This window comes from Lepisma saccharinum, chromosome 18 (genome assembly GCF_977018435.1).
Source record: "Lepisma saccharinum chromosome 18, izLepSacc3.1, whole genome shotgun sequence".
In the NCBI taxonomy this organism is placed as follows: Eukaryota; Metazoa; Arthropoda; class Insecta; order Zygentoma; family Lepismatidae; genus Lepisma; species Lepisma saccharinum.
Window position 1 is genome coordinate 26,806,537 of NC_139246.1, and position 21,505 is coordinate 26,828,041.

The 21,505-nt window shown below is 40.1% G+C and overlaps 2 protein-coding genes across 2 annotated transcripts in view; one reads left to right on the top strand and one right to left on the bottom strand.

Moving 5' to 3' along the window:
• Positions 1-21,505, bottom strand: part of LOC146002488 (brachyurin-like) — a 156,740-nt gene that overhangs the window by 39,286 nt on the left and 95,949 nt on the right. The gene's annotated exons all lie outside the window — the stretch shown is intronic.
• LOC146001930 (fatty acid synthase-like) overlaps positions 1-21,505 on the top strand; it is an 82,112-nt gene that overhangs the window by 682 nt on the left and 59,925 nt on the right. Inside the window, exons 2-8 of the mRNA XM_083139650.1 lie at positions 4,364-4,602; positions 5,948-6,178; positions 9,268-9,459; positions 15,028-15,170; positions 15,520-15,523; positions 16,198-16,428; positions 18,347-18,536. Of these exons, the coding sequence (XP_082995776.1) occupies positions 4,364-4,602; positions 5,948-6,178; positions 9,268-9,459; positions 15,028-15,170; positions 15,520-15,523; positions 16,198-16,428; positions 18,347-18,536 (1,230 nt within the window). The remainder of the gene's footprint in view (positions 1-4,363; positions 4,603-5,947; positions 6,179-9,267; positions 9,460-15,027; positions 15,171-15,519; positions 15,524-16,197; positions 16,429-18,346; positions 18,537-21,505) is intronic.

A 21,505-nucleotide genomic window follows, 5' to 3' on the forward strand; every position in this document is an offset into this window, starting at 1 on the left:
TATTAAATTTTTAATTAGATATTCTATTTTTCGAAAGGTAGGGAGCTGAAACATTAAATTTTAAGCTAAAAATGTCATATTTTTCTGTTAAATTATTATTTCTGTTCATTACTATTGAGCGGATAGCACAGTGGGCTACGACGCCATGGGTACCGGGTTCTAGCCTAGGCTAGGTGTTCGCTGTGAGTGTCCATTCATCAATTTCATTGTATTATCACTCATTCTCATCTTCGCGATTAGCCAAAGTGGCAGAAAAGCGAAGTAAACCAAATCAATCAATCAATTCATTGCTTTTGAAACATGCAGCAAAGTAACTATAAATTCTTTTACTGTACAATCACTGTAGACCGTCGGCCGAACTTTAAGCTGCCGTGTAAAATATGTGTGATTTATTATTATTTAATGGAAACTATTGTTAACTTCATATGGTCACCTGTACAGCAAAAACAGTCTTGCTTCCCTACGATTTATCAAGACTAAATGTGAAAGTAATGTAAGTAACCAAGTTACTTTCTAGCACAGTAACTGTAATTTAATTATATCTAAAAAGTAACTTTCAAAGACTGAAAATTATCCCTTCGTATTTATACAGGATGTCCACATGAAACACCACCTTGATTTTAAATTACAATTGTGAGGAAACTATTCGACATAGAGCATTGCGGTTTGCATCATGTAAGCAACTCAAAAAGTTACTATTATTATCATCATTGATATTACTATTATTATTATGATTTTGGTGCTGAGTAATTAGCACCGACGACGACACCACAAGATAGAGGGCAGTCCGTGGTGTGGAACGCGGAGACGAAATCGGCAATTTCAGTTCAAAGACATTTCAGAACAGTTTGCCAGACGTAAAGACAATTAGAGCTTGGCATGACAAGTTCCTAGCCACTGGGAGTGTTAATCGACAGTCAGCTCGACAGGGGTTAGAGATCGAGTATCGGCTAGACATTTTAAGGATTACGAAAGGAGCCCACGCAGAAGTGCACTAAATTCCAAAACTTTTAGAGTTACTTTACATTATGCCGGAAATAGCAAGGCTCTATGTCGAATAGTTTCCTCACAATTACAATTTCAAATCAGGGAGGTTTCATGTGGACACCCTGTAGTTAGAAAAGTGACCTAGCTCACATTTATGCGTATGTCTGAAAATATTGCCTCCTGGTGACCGATCGACGTTATTGACAAAAGAGGGCGCTGTACTCTTTATTGGTGATTCATCTCTACAATTACTTCATTCATTTAATTATCGTTTTCTTTCTCCTTCCATTGTTATAATATGATGTATTATCCATTTTTGTTTTTGTTGACTTCGTATTGTTGTTATCTAATATTTTGTCAGTCGTTCATATTTATAGTTCTCATTTTAAAAGTATTTGTTCTCTTCTTTTAAGAAATTTTCTCCACCAAATATAGTGAATACTATTGCCGTAGATTATTGTATATGTTAATGCAAAACAATAAGATTCTTTACATACATACCACGTCATAGATGGTAGGTCATGGATCGGAAATGTGTGCTGAAAACTGACATGAATTGAACATAATATTTCTAATGCGTGTGGATAAATGTGATAATTGCAATATGTCGATATCGTGTGACTGTGATGTTTATGCAGTGTTGCGATCCATTGCCTACCACTGATGACGTTGCATGTAAGCAATCTCTGCGCCAGTGGCTTCTTAAAGAAGGCACTGGCTTAATTCGACTGTTTCCGTGTATTTGTATTTATATTATTTAGCGTCGCTATTCTGCCTGTTTTCGCTGATCGCGACGATGATGATGAGCGATGATATGATGAAATTGATGAAGAGACACTTACTAGGAACACACATCAGGCCTGGACTCGAAGTCTGGAACATCTGTGGCGAGATCTAAAGTCGTATCTAACTCGCCTTCGTATTGGACACAGCCGTCTCACCCATTGTCATTTTCTGCAAGGACTGGACCCTCCAATGTCTCGTGTTACGTGCTTTTTCGCTTTCCTCAGACAAACTTTCAATTTTAACAAATGTTTATTATCTACGTTGGGAGATAGTGACAAAGTTTTTATTAAGGTATTGAGCTCCTACACTGCTTCTGAGGAAGTTGTTAAGAGTGTCCTATCCGTTTTAATCAGTTGTGTATGTTCTGTGCAGGTCCCTTCACAATCTTGCAATTTAACCATTCTTAAGGGACTTTTTACACCTCTTTTTTTAACTTTAGCTCGTTTATACAGGGTGAGTCAAAAGTGAGTTAAAGTTTTCATAAATCTGACTTCACCACTGAATTCCTGGTAAAATTCTAGCCCAAAACCATACCCCACATGCCCCCCTTCCCATTTAAAGAAACGAAGTTGGATCCAAGATGGCGGAAAATGTCATGAAACGCACCAAAAGGTTTCCCCCTAGGCCTAACATATTACTACCATGACCAATTGCACAGCCTGGCATTGGGATTCACCTGCACTACACCTGGTGTCAAAAACGGTAGCAAACTACACTCTGTCTCGGGTATCTCCAGAGCTAGCGAATGAAAGCAAATCTCTGCGCAAGTAGTGACTCGAGAGGGAGCGGGATGGCTCGGAGGAGGAAGAACGACTGCAGTTACCAGCCTTTCCACCAGCGTGTACTGCTTCGCTACGCCCACTTGCTTTCTCCCCTTCTCTGCCTTTATGCGTGGCTTTGCTCCACAGACTCCCGGGATAGTATATAGACGGGCATTTTAAGGTAAGGGTTTCAGATAGGTACATTTAACCTCGTGTTCTTTGCTACGCTCCTTTGCACAGTCTTGCTAACCCTTGGCTCTTCTTGCCGGAAGCAATGACTCATGTAGACCTACAGTGAATCCATCTCAGGATCATGGAATCACGAACACTGTTTTATGGTTTTAACTGTTTATTTGGGTAAGAGTCTTACTTTTTTGTAACAATGGGAGTAAACCTCAAGTTCATCGGCGAAGGATTCGGCTGATACTGATGGGTATATTAAGGAATTTAGAATAAGTCTATTTCCCCTTGGTTCATCCAGGCAGTCTCCTTCCTAGTCCACCCAGTGCAATGTACTACTAAAAGCACTATTGAAATTTCCAAGTATTGATACCTAACGTTTTACTCTTAACCCCCTTTTGGTACATAATTATTGCATCGTAATAATGTTACATTCATTGAAATTATTTAAACATATGTTCATTAAACGGTAACAGTTTCATACCTCGGAGACACATTTCTTCAATTTTACACAAGAAACTACTTACGGAAATGAGTTTCTCCAAGGTTTACAACGTTCGTCGAGGTATTTTCTTTCATCGTGGAATATATTTGACCGGGAAATCATGTATTTTTCAAGAGAAATATCTCACCGACGCACAATTGCCATTGCTTCATTTGCTTGCCCTACGACAACCGGATGCTGCGTACGTTTGATGACGTAAGCCCCTGTCAGTGTTTCAACCCCCCTTTTTTTACTATGCTTGCCTAACGTAACCAAACCTAACCTAACCTAATCGGAAATTGTTCGTGGGGCTATCCGTGAATGGTTCGTGGGGCTATCCGTGAATTGTTCGTGTGGGGCTATCGGTCAGCTACCGTGCATAATGGTTCGTGGGGCTATCCGTGAATGGTTCGTGGGGCTATCCGTGTATGGTTCGTGGGGCTATCCGTGTATGATTCGTGGGGCTATCCGTCAGCTACCCGTGCATAATGTATAATTTCCACCGATGACGAACCCGATAGTAGGTATTTTTCGGTGAAGAAGGTTGAAACACTGCATACCCACAACGTGAGTCAAAATGTACCCGCCATATTGTGTGTTGCGGAAGCGAAAAAAGGAATAAAAAAAGGATTCAGAATGTAAAAAATTGCGTTTGTTTTCGTGTAAAAAGCATAATGGCACCTTGAACTATGATCCGCAATACTCAATACTCAAAGTACGAACCATGCGAAACATAAAATATGCGATTTTAATGTGTCTCCGATCTATGAAACTGGTACCCATTAAACGTCACAAATTTTTAAGGTTAAGATATTATACATTTCTTCCTTTTATCTTGCTATTAAAAAAAATTCAATTTATAAATTACAAGAAAACAACTCAACAAAGTTTTATTGGACTTACAGCTTAACATATGGCTGTTTATGCCCAGCATACTTATAAATTACAACCATAACTTAATTATATTCAGATTATATTCAGGTTAGTCGCTTCCCTTCTTGTGAATGCTGATTCGCGGATCAACAATTACGTAATGTACTAGTGTTACATCATATTAATAATAGAGCCGTAACAACTTTGAAGGGTAGAAAATGACCATGCGTGTCGACGCACTCAAAACCTTTAACTCTTTCATTCATTCTGACGTCCTCGCTTCTCTTTACAGCTGAGGGCTACAGCAGGAGCGAGTGCTGCGTGATGGCGTACCTGCAGAAGGCGAAGGACGCCAAGAGAATCTACTCCAAGGTGGTCCACGCGAAGACCAACAGCGACGGCTTCAAGCCCCAAGGAGTCACCTACCCGTCGGGCCATCTGCAGCAAGTGCTGGTGGAGCAGTGCTACAGGGAGTGCGGCATCGACCCTGCTTCCCTGGGTTACCTCGAGTCGCACGCCACTGGCACCAAGGTAAATATGATGATGCAGGACCACTCGGAGCTACCGAGCACAGATAAAACGTTTTGAAAGCAAAAAGCTGCCAGTGGCGCCGCTCAGCGGTGATTGGCAGAACTTCTTGCGGACAGTAATTCATAGCGAAGATTGTTTGCTACCTGAGTTCAATATCTGCCTATAATACGTTTATCTGTGGACAGTGATTGAGTTCACGCAGATGGCAGATTCGCCAATTGAGCTGCCGGATGTACTGTGGCTGTAGTTTCTCCTTGGTAGCTTCAGGTGAATGCCGAGTAGGTGTCTTTATGGGAGGTTTTCTCTCAATTATTGTTAATTATCTCTGACTTTTCCCTCCCATTGCTTTTAACCTTATATTGGAAAATTGATGTTAATGAAATCAATAATCCATGAAAGAGAGAGGAGAATAAAAACTAAGAGAGTTAGAAGATACAGAGACAGAAGAGGGGGGGAGCGGGGTCGAGAAAATTGCGGCTGTAGTTTGGTATGTATTAAAGTTGAAGTTGAACTGTCATTTTAAGTCCACTTTATGCACAGAAAGGTTAATCAGGACTGGACCTACATTTTAAAGTGGGATCCGAACCATTGTGCCATGTGCCTCCACCGGGTATCGAACCTGAAACACCTTGATTACAAGGCGACGACGTTACCACTACGCCATCGGGAAGGCCCAGGTATGTATAAATGAGAATACATACATAATACATGTATGAGTATGTCTATATATTAAACGTATGTATATGTATTGATTGCATTTATTTTTAAGTCCACTTTATGCACAGACAGGCTAATCAGGACAAGGCCTCCAGCTCGACACACTTTCATTACAAGGACACGACGTTACCACTCAATCATAGAGAGATGGCGTAGTGATAACATTTTTCAACTATCCAAAAGAGAAAAAAAATACTAGTTGCTACCTTGAATTTCTTTCGCATGACTGCATACTTAGAATATGGAAAATGTGTTTTTTGAGGGCTAGAGGTCTTCACATGGATGACATTAGTAAAAAAAAAGTTGTTCGTCTTGATTACCTGTACGCGATGTGAAAGTTTGTCGGTGTTTTAATGCGACACCCTGTATATACTCCTGAATATGCTACGAACAGAATGTAAATATAGGTATAGCATCAAAACTCCATGTGGCTATTTTTCAGCAGTGGATGCTTGGGTTACTTCATCCAGTCACTTATAAATACATGGAAATTAATATTTCATTATTAGAAGTTGTCTCATAATTTAAAGATTTCCAGAATTTCAAATTTAACCAAAAAGACATCAGGACAAATTTTGAAAAGGAAAGAAGCCATCTTTATAACTGTGTATGAGAAATTTCTGTGCAGGCAGGAGACCCTGAAGAGGTGAAGTCAATCGACGAAGTCTTCTGCAAGAACCGCAAGAAGCCACTCCTCACGGGGTCCGTGAAGTCCAACATGGGCCATTCAGAAGCAGGATCGGGACTCTGCTCCATTGCTAAAGTGATCATCGCCATGGAAACGGGATTAATTCCTCCCAACATCCACTACGACAACCCAAATCCCAAGCTCACACCTATCATTGAAGGACGGCTGCAGGTAAGCATGTGAAGTTGGATAATTGAAGAATTAGCCAATAGATGGGGTAGCGATCGTTATCTAAAAATGTATTCACTTTTTGATTTTATTCGCATAACTTTTCATGCTTGTTTTCCTCAGAATTTAGAACCATAAGTAAGTTATTAAATGAGACAAACAGTCAAACTTTTTGTTTCACAATTACTTGGAAGTAATTTCTAGCGTTTGAATATCTTTTTAAAATATATTTGATCTGATACAACTTCAAGAAGTGATTGATTGCTATATTTCAATGTAGAAATAATATTTTCTAAATATTACCATTTATGTTATTATCACAACCAGGCACGTAACTGTTGTTCTTGGAGCTGAACCCCCGCCACCGAAATTCTACAAGTATCTAATGTAAATAGCGTAGAGTGGTAACTAATTCTACCGGGTGGCCAAACTAAAAGAGGCCCCATGTCTTATAAACAACATACAGACAATTCACCTGAACATTCAATAGGTCAATAGTTCACAGGAGGTGCTGAAAATGTTCACCATGAACCTCGATACACAACTCAGCACGTCTCAACATGTTTCTGGAAACTTTGGCCAATTCATTTGGTTTGATTTCCGCAATCGCATTGCGAATGTTTGTTTTCTACTCTTCAATTGTATGCGGGTTGTTACTGTAGACCTTACCCTTTAAATTACCCCACAAATAAAAATCACAGGTCTACAGATCGGGCGATCTGGGAGGCCATAAACCTGCGGAAACTGTACGTTCTTCTCCGAAAGCTTCATGGACGTATGACATTGAAAACCGTGAAGTATGCGCCGTAGCGCCATCTTGCTGGAAAAACGCATACTCCCGTTCTTCATCCGTTAGCTATGCTATGAATGGTTGCAACAATTCCGTTACATACACTTGCGAGTTCACAGTGTTGTGAAAGAAAATGGGGCCTACAATCCGTTGGCCTGAAACAGCACACCAAACGCCTACTTTCAAATCATGCAGAGGCACCTCAAAGCGTTCCCTGGGATTGTCTGTTGACCAATAGCGTGTGTTTTGAGAGTTCACGTACCCGCTAAGGTGAAACCATGCTTCGTCTGAGTGGAAGTAAAGATGAGGATCCAGATAACCATCAGCAACATTCGTGAGTAACCATTCGCAATATTGTTGTCGTTGTCCGTAATCCGTAGGTTTTAATGCTTGCAACACTCTTACTTTGTATGGTCGCATATGTAACTGCTGCAACATGTTCTGGCATGACGTTCGTTTGATGTTTAGTTGGGAGCAGAGACGTCTAGTTGATTTCCGTGGACTCCTTACCATAGCCTCGTGAACACGTTCAGTATTGTCTGGCGAACAAACTGTCTTTATACGGTTACGTGTAACCTGAACCTGTTGCTCTAAATTTCGTGATTAATTTCTGCACATATCGTGAACCTTTCATTTACAGTTTTAAACTATTTACATCCGAAGTACGTTTCAACAATGAACACTCTTTGCTCGATTGACAAAGGCATTCTGCAGCACTTCACAACACGCTTCAAACATACTTCTGACAACGCAGCACTATCACTCAATCGCTGCTCGACATCAGATGACCCCGCTCAAGCGCCGCCCTAGCGGTAAGAAATAACAACACGTCATCACACAACGTGTGAAAAAATTTTTGTAATATAAATGCAGCTCTCACTTGCTCAATGTTCTTTTTATATCACGTATAACACGGGGCCTCTTTTATATTGGCCACTTGCTACTACCTTAGCATGATTAAACATCCTGTGTAATAAGTTGAAATATACAGAGATATTTTCTTCAGGGCTTCTACCCCCGAATTTTAGAGTGATTAACCTCCCCTTCCTCCCCGTTTAGCCAACAGATGAGCTATCTAAAGTTACATATAGGCCTATGATATTACCGCTTTTATATTTTCCGCCATATATCTTCATGATTGGTTTCGTCACAATTTAGAATAATATGTAGGTAGAGTCACGAACTCTTTCCTTCATAATTATTTGGAAAGAGTTTTCAACGTATGTATATCCTTTGAAAGATTCTTGGCCTGATATGAAACTTGAAGTGATTGATTAAAGTACGACGTATGTGTGTGTGTATATATATATATAATGTTAAAAACATCACTAGGAGGAAAGATCCCTATTGAAAAGAAATTCTGGTCGTTCTTGTTTTTAAATAATAGTAATTTGCCTATTCTTATTCTATTCTTCTTAAGGTTTTCGACCCGTTAACCCTCCCCCCCTTATATACGATCATGCTTGTTAGAGAATGTACACTCACGGACATTTCAATTCCACTGAAAGTCACTAGAATCGTTGTAACCCAGAAGTGTCTGTGATTGTATGGAGAAGTTATTGCTTCGTTGACAAGTTTAATTTTGAAACCATTTCTTAGATAATATAATGACTATTGGTTACCGGGGGTATGGGGTAATCATTCCTAGCAGGGATAAAAATGTACCTTTATTGCTATGGGTAGTTGGATTCATTGGGAGGGGTGATCCTATAATCTATAAATACGTCCTAAAATCATGATTTAAGTTATGGATACACTCTGTGTCGGGAATGTGTGGAGCAAGCCGCGCATAACTGCAAAGGAAAGGAGAAAAAGAGTGGGCGGAGCAAAGCAGTGTGCGTTTTTCCTTCCATGCACTAACTTCCCCTCTCACACCTTCATTGGTCGAGTCCTCTCGAGTCAGCACTTACGCTGAGACTTGTTTTCGTTCGATTGCTCCAGAGATTCCCGGGGCAGATTGTACAGTCACCGGCAAGAAATATGGGACACCTAGATCCTGAAATGCTCAATTTCCTGCAAGGAGTTATGCGTGTTGCCTAACTTGATAAGTGGATTTTAATAGCAAATTTCCAATGGCAACTTCTACCACCGCCGTAAAGATAGGCAACACACATAATGCCTTGCGAGGAAGCGAGTATTTCAGGATGTAGGTATCCAATTCTTATTGCAGGTCACTGTACATCATCATAGGGCATTTACTGGGATTTTGTTGCGTGTTTTTTTCTAATATCCATGCATGTAATAGTTTCTGCAATGTGTTAAGGATGTGAAACCACCCTTCCTCATATTGTTCTTGCTCCAGGTGGTGACTGAAAGAACCCCGTGGGACGGAGGCGTCGTTGGAATCAACTGCTTCGGCTTCGGAGGGGCCAACGCCCACGTGATACTCGAGTGGTTCGACAAACCCAAGGCTCCTCCGGTGCAAGATGGCCTCCCACGACTGGTGACCATATCTGGGAGAAGTGTGAAGGCTGTAGATAGACTACTTACGGAGGTGAGATCAAAGTCCTAATCAACATATCCTAAACTAGAAAGGCTTACCTGCAGCATGATTCCTCATCCTAGACAAGATCAACTCACAGAAATGCAAATGCATAATTTGAAACAAAAAATGCATGATGTCTGTAGCTCAGACTAAATGTTTAAGTGCATCATGCATGAAGGCGCATCAAAAACGTACTAACTTATGCAATAAAATGGTGCGTCACTCACTTGCATCATAAGATGCACTTCGGTGTTACCATTACGATACACAAAACTGTGAACCTGATTCTTCGCACAGGCCATAGAACACTTTAGTGCGTTTCTGGAATGATATGATATGATGTATTTAGTTTTCTGTGTACACTTCCGGCAATCCTTAAAGGTTCATCTCAACAAGTCAACATTATTCTTCAATCTTTGTCATCAAAATTTCCAACCAGGAACAAGCTATAACCTGAGCTCTTTCCCATTAGTTCTCCATGCTTCCCCATGGAAATTTCTTGATTTTATTATCATAATGTTAAACGATAAATACACATCATGTAGTTGAACAACATGGAAAAGCTTCTAATCTCCTTCACGCACAAATAATTTTTTAAAGATTTTATTTCCAAAACCTTTTAATTGACGTCCCATCGATTGAAATTTGAAATAAAATCTACATTAGATGGTGACATATTTTTTTTTTCAGTGCTGCCATCTTTGAATGACTACGTGAGTTAAAATTTATTTGTTCGTCGACACCCTTCACACTGGGTTGTCACTTTGAAAATATTAGTTATCGCTGTAGTCTAAAGCGTATTTAGAGGCGGGTCAACCCCACCTATGCTGTTGTATAATATGAAATTGCTTTATTTTCGCATAGCTTACATGTTAAGGAGTAGATTATGATTTTACAGTTTAACTTTACTGTAGGCTACCTGCGAAAATTTATGCGCACCACCACCAACAATTATATGCATAATAACAATGATCAGGGACTTCGTTTTCTATCAGGTAGATAGAAGGCCCCGTAATGGCCTTCATTAGCCCCTCCATTTTTGATTCGTTCATATCCCTTATGTACTTCCGTCTAGCCTCTTCTGTTTCTTTGCACTGGAGGAGAATGTGGAATTTCGTCTCGTCTTCCCCACACATTGAACATTCTGCACTCCCGTCCTCTCTCACGCGCTTGAATTGTGTCCACCCCCCCTAGCCTGAACCATGCCAAACCCGTCCTGTCACTCGCTCCACAAACGTCTACGTATTTTCGCTTTCCCCATTGCCTATTCCCACCCACGATTTGTGCCGTAGTTAAAGGTACTTTCCCCGCGCAATCTGCCAAAATGATTTGTTTCCTGATGTCCTCCAATCTGTCCCGTATGATCCTCATTTTCTGCATGCCCGCCCTCCCCTCGACTCCTTTTTCCCAAATCCACCCCTATGGCGTACAGTTCCTTCTGTATCATTGTTACACAGTGGCGTTCCTTTAGGTCAATGTTCTGTGCTTGTATCGCTTTTTTTAGATTTCCATCCCATATATTTAGCAGTCTTGCCCAATAATTGAAGCGCCTCATTTCTGCTTCTACTTCCTCCCTATACTTTCCCATTTCCCAAACAACTCCGCACGTTGCCGTACCCCTTCCTACCCCCAGAACTTGTTTTAGAAAGTTTTATTGTACGCAGTTTACCATTTCTGTTGACCCACAGTTCGACACCATAGAATAATGTGGCCTTGACTGTAGCTTCGTATACTCCCTTGAGTGTTCTGGTTGGTATATTAGGAACTTTGTACTTTAATTTTTTAGTTTTACCCAGCGTGTACATAGCTTTTGCTTTGCTTCTTTGTGCCTGTCTCGTCTACTTACCCGACATTGTCGTGACCAAACCCAAGTAATCGTACTGTATTACCCTCTCTAGTTGTGTCCCCCAATATTCGCATTGTTCGTCCCTACCGAATATGTACCCATTCTTAAACACCATGACTTTCGTTTTCGTAATATTAACTCGGAGAGTACCTATGCAACCCATCTAACCCTTCCTGCAGCCCTTTTATTGTGCTAAGGTCGTCCGCGTACAGTAATAGTGGTATTTTTGTGTCCGCGATCGACGGAGGTTGCGTGTCCTTCTATGATAATTCTTCTACCATATCATTAATAAACATAATGAAAAGAAGTGGGGAGAGTACGGAGCCTTGTTTCACCCCAGTACCGATTCATTTGATCCCGTCACTTCTCCATTCCCAAATTTAACGCAAAACTCTACCTTTTCATAGGCGGCCTGGAGAGCCTTTAGCATTTTGGTACACACACCCCACCCCCAGTAACTTGGTCCACAACATTTTCCTGTTAACTGTGTCAAACACCTTTTCAAAATCTACATAACAACAATATAATTTCCCCCTCTTTTTCCCCAGATTTTGCTGTATTAATGTTTGTAACAGAAGTATATTACCAATGGTTTTGAAAAATTTTCCTGAATCCTGCTTGCATGGGTGAAAGAACATCAAAAATTTCACAACAATTTTGTAGACGCTGGTACAGAATTTGGCAGCATACTTTACTAATTACCGACGACAACAATAATACCCCCCCCCCCCCCGTAGCTGTTTAGATTCCCTTTATCCCCTTTCCCTTTGTAAATTGGGCAGATTATTGTTTTCGCCCATTTTTCCGGGAAGAGTCCCTTCTGGAATATACCGTTCATTATTCCTCTGCCAATTTTTGCTATTTGTGGATTTTTGTCCATGGCCTTTATGATCTCCGGACTTAAATCGTCCCCTCCCGCATCTTTTCCGTTTTTTAGTATTCTTACTGCCGATGAATATTCACATTCCGTTATTTCTCCGTCTAAAACTGGGACAAATGTGTCCAGATAATTGCCACCACCCTCGAGTGAGTTCCTCGGTTCCTTTTTGCCTCCCATAATTTCCTTGAAATATTGTTCCCACGCTCTAGGTGAAATTTTTGAATCGTTATATTCTCTACCCTGGAGGTTACGAATTATTTTCCATAGTAGTCCTGTATTTTTATGTTGTACGGCCTCTTTTACCATATTTACCCTTTCTTCCCGCCATCTTTCCCTCTCGCTTTGTAGTGTTGCAGCATATAGCCACGTAAGTTAATCTACTTGCTAAGTCGCTGCTTGCTTTGAATGTTTTCAGTGCTTGCGTCATTTTCTTTTTCTGCAGTTTACATGCTTCGTTGTACCAAACCCCTCCCTTCCCGTCAACTATCATGTGTCTAGCCTCCCTCTCCGTGCAGTGATAGTATAATTTTACGGCCCCGTGTATGTCCCTCTGTGATAATAATTCCAACATTTGACTTGTCATCAAATCCGATACCCCGTCTGATAAAATCTCGGAAAATTGTTGCGAGCATTCGTCCTTCCATCTGTACCTGCAGAATGATTGCGAGGGCAGTTGTTCCCCCTCTCCCTCCCAGCTCATATTTTGCTCCCCCCCTCCCTCCGTTACCCCACTAAGATTCATTCCAGCCACCAGAGAAAGGTGTTTACTATCCGTCCTAACATCTACCTAAAAATCAGTTATATTTTTGGTAATATCCCTGGACACTGGAAAGTACTTAATCTATAAGCTTGTGCCATTTTCAGCAACGTAAGTGAAATCTCCCTCTCTGTCCCCCGTACATTTCCCATTTAGGAGAACCAGGTTAAACGCCATCCCAAGATCCAACAATATCCTCCCCTCGGCGTTTACAAAAGAGTCTTTACTTTGCCTGGTGTGATGCAACCACTCACTGCTGAAGATTCAACCTCCCCCTTCCCCCTATCCTCGTTTCCTGCAACTATGTCGTCCGCCCCTGTTCTTGCGTTAAAATCCCCCGCTATAATGATGCTTGCGTCGGGAAGCTTGTCCTCCACATCCTGCAAAAATATTGCGAGATTTCCAAAGAAGTTTTCATCCCTGTATTTCGATCCCACCGGTTGGCTGTATGCTATAATGACGCATAATGTCGTTCCCTCCAGAGCAAAGCATCCGCCTAGGATACCATCGTGCCTTGATTCTACATGCTGTTATATCTCTATTCTTATATCATGTATTTACCTGCTCATGTAATAATAATAGTAATAATTGGCCTATTTTAATTATAATCTTATTAATTGACATTAATCTGTTTAACCTATTTATTATAAACTTCATCATTTTATTGTCATAGGCGCAACTGGACAGAGTAAGGGGGCACTCGCCCCCCCCCCACCAATGAAAATTACAGTTTTATTAAAACTTACAAGTTAATGGTGCTTTTGTTGAACTCCTCGGGCCTGAGAAGCAAACTAATCAGTACGTTTTATGATTTCGCAAACGTAACAGTTATTTAGAAAAATACTCCTGGGCGCTATTTTTATGGGATGGGGATATTTTTTAATTCTGCCTCTCCCTCCCCCACCCACCTCAAAAGTTAGGTCCCAAGTTACGCCCATGAGTACAAGTGACACACTTGGTTCGAACCTTTACAAATATAGTTCTTGATAGTTGCCTGACTTTAATCCAAATCTGTAATCAACGAAAAATAGGTTTAATTATACAGTAAAACCTGTCTATCCCGGAACATGATGGTTCCGAGCAAACTTTTCCGTCTTAACAGTTTTCCTTCTTATACAGGGTTGTTTAAAAACAGTATAGAGCGCTGCAGGAAATAATGGAAAGACAGATTTACATTTCGCATTACTTATAATGTAGAGTACTAATGCATGTACGTACATGAATAAAAATGCGATACATTAATCAATTTCATCATATCATCATTCATCCCCATTTTCGCAAATTAGCCAAAAGTGGCACAAAAAGCGAAGTAAAATGGACACTCACAAACATCCATGCCCATTCCAGGATTCGAACCCGGGACCCCTGGCGTCGTATCGCGTTGTGCATAGAGGGAAAGAGAAAGATTGAAAGATGGAAGAAGAGAGGTGAAGAAAGATTGAGATAAAAGTGAAGAATAAAGAAAGAAACAAAGAGAGATAACAAGGAAAATAGAAAGATGACGAAAGAACAGAGGAGAAATAGACAAAGAAAGGTGGAGAAAGAGGGTAAGAGATGAAAGAAAGAAACGCAATCGTAACAGCTATGAGTATTGTAGCGCAATCTTTCATATCGACAATGTTACCGATAAGCGAGTGGCAACAGAGGCGTGTTCCACTTACAGTATTGCATTGTTTTCTTGCGAGCGAAAAAAATAAAGGAAGAAATTTCGAAAAAAAACAACATCTCGTTGGCCTTTAAATGGTGTTGCCTTTCCGCGTTAAGGAGGTTTCCGCCTTAAGCAGGTCATTTTCAGGTATATAATCGGTCCGTTCTGGGGACTTTTTTTTCCCGTATTTACAGGTTTCCTTCTTATAGAGGTTCCGGGACAGGCAGTTTTTACTGTATAAAGTACGTGCCCCTAATAAAATTTGATTACAAATGGAAAATTGTCTTTCATAACTGCATATTTCCAAACCTGAAATCGCCGCCCTTTGTGGCGGAGTGGTTATCACAGCGCGCTACGGCACCAGAAGTCCCGGGTTCGAATCCCAGCTAGGGCGTGAATGTTTTTTTGTGAGTGACATTCGTCAATTTAGAGGTTTCTGATTTCAGGTCGAGTCGAGGCCCAGAGATGACGAACACATTCGCCTCCTTCACGACGTTTTCTCAGAGAACATCCCTCACCATGAGTACAGGGGTTACACGATCTTAGAAGCCGGAACTAAACTTCGAGAAATTCAGGTAAGAATAAGTCTGTCCCTTTTATGATATTTAGTTGTTAAGAGATCAATTTTTTGATATTAACCTTGTAATTGACTTATGCACAGTATATAAATTTTCAGGGTGGTCACTCTAGCTAGGACCATGATAAAATTCAAGTATAATTCCCGATTTTCAAACATTCACAATATAAAGGCTCTGTGTGGTTCCAGTACATCCAAAACTTCTAATTAAATACCATAAAACCGTTTGTATATAGTTTTTCTTGTATGTATGCATTGCTTGCATTGTAGACTTATTTTCCTGTAGTTTACTGTTATTACAAGCATAAGAAAACAGTTTTTCGTTGTGACGTTTCAGGAGAACACACGCTCTCTTCATCAGACATGTATTTTCATTTTGACTAAAGATACAGTTATAACAATGGTTAGCAATTTTTTAAACAAAAAGATTCCGTTACATTGTTATAATATAGCAACTTAACTGTGAAAAGAAGCAGTCTGTTTTATTTTTATTTCAGATTAAAAAAAATTGATCACATTATTTTTTTATTCAATTTTTTTTATCTGAACTAAAAATAAAACAGACTGCTTCTTCGTGCAGCTTGTCAAGTCACTCCTGTACTAAAGGTTGCATACATAGCTGAAGGTTCATTTTCAAGTGACACGTGTCGCTTGTCACTTCGTTCTCACAACTCCCTTACAGATAATGCGGCGGTATAGTGGACTCCATTGGCAACTTTGTGTCACTATCCATAAAATTGCAAATATCAAATCTATATTTGGATAAAATACATCAAGGTTCTTGCTTAAGAAGAGGACTGGTCATTTATTTGACGACTGATCCACTCATAAATCAATTGTTCATATATGCGTATCTTCTAGAGCACAATTTGTAACGAATGAAAATATGCGTAGGTCTCAATATGTTCTGGGTCGCGGCCATACTGGAGGTATCAGCACCACTCTTCGACCGTCTTTACCACCACTAATAGGGGCCTTAAGGATGTGCGGCCTTAGCGATAATACAAACCGAAAAATAATAATGCGTGTTTCTTTCCAGCACTTCTCAGCAGAGCGGAGACCGGTGTGGTTCGTGTTCTCAGGCATGGGCAGCCAATGGGCGGGAATGGGCAAGGACTTCTTGAAGCTGAAGGTGTTCGCAGACGCCATCGATAAGTGCGACAACGTGCTCAGGCCGAGAGGATTGGACATCTACAAGATTATCACAAACGAGGACGACAGCATGTTCGACAACATCCTCAACTCCTTCGTTGGCATTGCCGCCATACAGGTGAGTGAAATTCTGTTTGGCAAGGACTTATTTAGGGGGTTCCGGTGGGTCTTCCCACCTCCGAGATTAAATAAGCAAACTCCTTGATTACTGTTATACAATATGCAGATGATTTATTTCCGCAGAACTAATATATTCGGCACAAGGATTAGACCTTGATTATACTAATTTCCGTCGACGCTGCCTGAGAAAATTTATGCGTCCCACTACTACTAACAATAAGCATTAAAATAGCATAACACCCTGAAAGGTATTAAATAATCCATTTAAAATTCGTTCTGAAATTATTTTTTTTTGTTGGACAACTTTTTAATACAAATTTTAGATAACTTAACTAGACATACCCTTGGTAATAAATACGTGCTATTATATCCCTTTTCATGCAGTAATCGTAATAATAATAATTAATTGAGCTATTTTAGAAATATTATTATTATTGATAATATACATTTTAATTTTATTAATCCATTAATTATGAATTTTAGTATTGTTATTACATGTGAGACACTTGGTTTGGAGCCCCAGAAATATAGTTCTACATATTACAGAGCATTCCCTGACATTTGATACGGCGGCAAGCGGCCCGGCATCAGCGCTTGTCTTTCCCGGTGAACGGGTCCGCGACAGTCGCATATATTAAACCTCGTAAAAACGTTTAGAGTAACAGGGTCAGTTCTGAATAAAAGTGGAAAGAAAATTGGGGAAATAAAGTATACAAAGACAATCCGCACACCATCCGTGAGTTAAAAGAGAGTATTGTACGAAAAATCGGGAGAATTACGGTAGACGAACTTGCACGTGTAAATACCAATTTCCTTCGGAGATGCCAGGAATGTGTTGCAGCAGAGGGACATCATTTTCAACACCTTCTGTAGTCAAGGTTAGTACACAATATGAAAACTGGAATTTTAATAGCCGACTCTAGCGACTATCGCTGACCCGTTCACCGGGAAAGACAAGCGCTGATGCCGGGCAGCTTGCCGCCGAGTCTCGTAGCGAATTGTCAGGGAATGCTCTGTATATGTATGTACAGTAACCGACAATAAAAATGGGACACCTATATCCTGAAACACTCGCTTCCTTGCAAAGCTTAATGTGTGTTGCCTAATTCAACGGCAATGATAGAAATTGCCATTGAAAATTTGCTTTTAAAATCCACTCATCGCCGTACATTTAGGCAAAACACAAAACATTGCAGGGAGGGGAGTATTTAAGGATATAGGTGTCGCAATTTATTTTTACCGGTGACTGTACGTGCCTGCTCTTTGTCTATTTCTTGCTATACTCTTTCTGCTGTAAGAACGAAGTCACTGTAAACAAGCACACTTCCCTTCTGAGAAACCCTATTGGTTATTCCAATGGCAGCTGTGTAGGAATCGTGCCCGTAGGAACATAGTGAATCTGATATAGCCATAACACTCAACGTGGCTACTATATTGGAACCTTACTTTCCGAAAAAGGAATACAAACCACAAAGAGGATTGTCCTGGTTCTGGTACAGACACCAGAGCTTTGCTGGCTTGTAATAATGCAGTTTCTAGAATGTACTGCACTATGTTCAGAATGCAGAATAGATGTGCAAGTATTAAAATATCCTCTATACTCTATCCAAGCTATTTCTGGAGCAAGGCCGTGCATAGCGGCGGAGAAAGGGGAGCGAATGCGCAGAGCGAAGCAGTACATGCTGCTGCGAAGGCTGTTGCTTCCTCCCTCCACGCAATCCCGTTCCCTCACACGTGTTCATTGCTGGACCCGTCTCGCGGCACTACTTGCGCAGACTTGTTTTCGTTTGCTTGCTCCAGAGTTAGTTCGGACAGAGTATAATTAAAAATCGTGATACCGTTAAGTTTTCTGTCTAGAGTAAAATTGTCTTGTGTGGCAACACTTCAGAAAGATCGTAAATTCTCAATTCTTCCAGGTTGGCCTAATCGACGTCCTGCACTCGCTAGGCATCCGCGCTGACGGCCTGGTAGGCCACTCCGTGGGAGAGCTAGGCTGCGCCTACGCCGACGGCTGCTTCACGGCTGAGCAGATGGTCCTGGCCGCCTACTGCAGAGGCCTGGCTTCGATTGAGAGTGACCTTATCAAGGGACTTATGGCTGCCATTGGTAAATCTTGTATTCCTTATCTCCATAGCATTACGTACTACCAGAAAAGGCAGGCTCGTGTTCACCGGTTCGAGTTCCTGCCTCGACATGGGTGTACAGGTGTTCCTATTCAAATTCACGATTGATTTATTGAAGTGTTGTTTTAAGTTCACTTTTTACACAGAAAGGCTAATCGGGACTGGACCTACAGTTTAAAGTGGGATCCGAACCACTGTGCCATGTGCCTACACCGTGTATCTAACCCAGGACCTCTTGAATTCAAGTTGACGTTACCACTACGCCATCGGGGAGACCCTCAAATTAATCTATCATTACTCATCCTCATCGTCGTGCTTAGCAAATACAGGAAAGCGACGTTAAATAACACAAATGCAAAATGTACTAAAGAAGTTGAAAGAGGAGTTTTTCAATCAATCCTTTTCTTTAATGTTATTTAGCGTCGCTTTCTGCCACTTTTGACTAATCGAAACGATGAGGGTGGGTGATGATGTGATGAAATTGATGAAGGGACATGACGAAGACCACCCATGGCCAGGCCGTGATTCGAATCCGGGACCCCTTGGCCTCGAAACGCGCTGTGCCAATCACTCCGCCACGGAGGTTGGTCATCAATCCCTGGAACAGAGTATATGAGATACACATGCGACAAAGGAAACAAATACACGAAAAAAAACTTGCAGAACAATCTTACACAAAATGATATACATGTGAATAGACACAACTGTGCTTGGTGTCATTTAGCTAAGATAAATTTAAATTATATTAATCATGTAATAATACATGAATAATCATAAAGGGTAGTCAAGGATTTACGAGATACGAGGGCAAAGATAAAGCTGCTTCAGCTTTAATCTAACATCGAAAATAAATGGAATTAAAGTTTTCACAAAACTAGAGTGTTCATACAGAACGCAGGTTTGGTAATAATAAAAATAGTAAAAGTATGTTTTCTCTAAAACTGGGGAACCGGGGCAGAGGAGGGGGAAGGGGCTTTTTTGTGCATCACTGATATTATTCACCTAATATCAGATATTTAAGTTTTTATTGAAGTTGTTGCGATTGGTGATGAACATGCTGGAAGAATGAAGTGCATTCACTATCTTGCAGCTAATTTGGTAAAAGATGCTTCGAATAGCAACAAGTTTAAAGGCACGGCCATGAAATTAGGCGGCTGGGCAGAATTGCGCTGGTGCCACATATGGGAACAACAAAGCGAGAGCGGGACAAGAGACGCTGGTTCCTGCGCACTGTGTGGCAACGTCAACCGGCTGCGTTGCCTAGTTCGTGCGTCAGACCAACCTCTCTCAGGGGCACTTTTGTGTCATCCCTGACCTTTCGAGCAAATACTGTCAGTTTGTATGACGTGGATTACAAAGACCAACTCTACAACGAGATTTTTCATTCTCTTAAACCTCCAAACACAAGGGGTTGTGCTCCGACGTGGCAAGAGCGCGCAAACTAATTTCATGGCCACGATTTTCCTCTTTGTTTAATTACTGCATTTTAATTTCTGCAATGAACTTTTCAAGTATTTCTGTTTGATCAAGACTATGAATAAAATAACATAAAGGTATGATTTGATTAAATATCACAAGACGTGTTCCAACATACTAATTCAATGACAATCATTCAATATCTATCTTTTCATTAAAATCCGCAATAACATATGTCATGGATTCTAAATATAATTACAGACCGCGTATAAACTAATGGAAACTCTATTCCAACCATCCATTGCATAAAAACAACATGCATGGCTCAAAAACTTTCAATATAACTTTTAATAAGCAATAACAAAACAATGAGTAACAATAAATAACTGCAGTTACTGTTGGCTATTACAACTTTTTTTCAGTGTGACGTCATACAGTATGCCTCAAGTTTATGACCAAATAGAGCAAGACAAGAAAACTGTTAACGTTATCTATAACCTAATTACACTTAATGAAAGCTCATGCCAATTTGGGCATTTTATTGTCTTTGAAAAGACAGGCGGAAAAATGTATAATAACTGATAATTCGTACATGTTTTTTTTTTTGTAAAAAAAAAACTACCCCATGATAATTTCTTCGGTCCTGACAGAACTCTTTTTTACACTTTATTTTTAAACTTTATTAAAATTAATTGGCAGGTTATATATTTTCATGTACATTTCCAGTTAACAATCACAAATTGTTGCAAAGTTCCAAAAGAGGTTAAAGAATATTATGTTATCTAGTAAGTATGATGCAGAGCTATCTCATATCCCTTAATTACAAGCAGTATATGTATCAGTAATATTACAACAAATGGTTGTGGCATCTAGTGTCGGTTCTTGTATGTGCATATAAGCTCCTTTAATTTATTGATATTCACCCGCATTATAATCAAGAGATCCCGGGTGCGTATTTCACATATGCACATTGAAATAGAGATTGGGGGCGTGGCTTGTAATGGAGACGTTTCTGGTTGGCTGGTCTATTTTTTCTTTATTGAGTACTTCTATGGCGTGCCTAACAATTGACTACAGGCTTGAACTTGTTGAATGATGTAAACCACTTACATTTTTCTTTTCCATCTATTTCTACTTTTTATACATTGCATTGATCTTTTCTACATCTTTTTATTGTAGTTCACTTTCACTAAATCCACAGTTATTCTCCAGAGATTTATTTATATTATTTCACCTTGTCCTGCCATCTACTTTTCTTTTTTGAAGCTCCTCTCTTTTCATCTTGTGTTATTGTTTCCAGTATGTAATATCTGGTTTGTAACAACTTTTTACAAAACAAATAGCCGCACGCTTATATCTATAGTCGAAATTAAGGTTTTGACAGATTTTTAAAGTAAGAATTAAAAATGCTCCTTGTTTGCATCTGGCGAAAAGCGGAAAATAACCCAATATATTAAATAATTGTATAAGAATTTTTATCCAACGCAACATTTTAAAAATTATTGCCTCTTTTATTTACAATAAGAAAGTCTACTC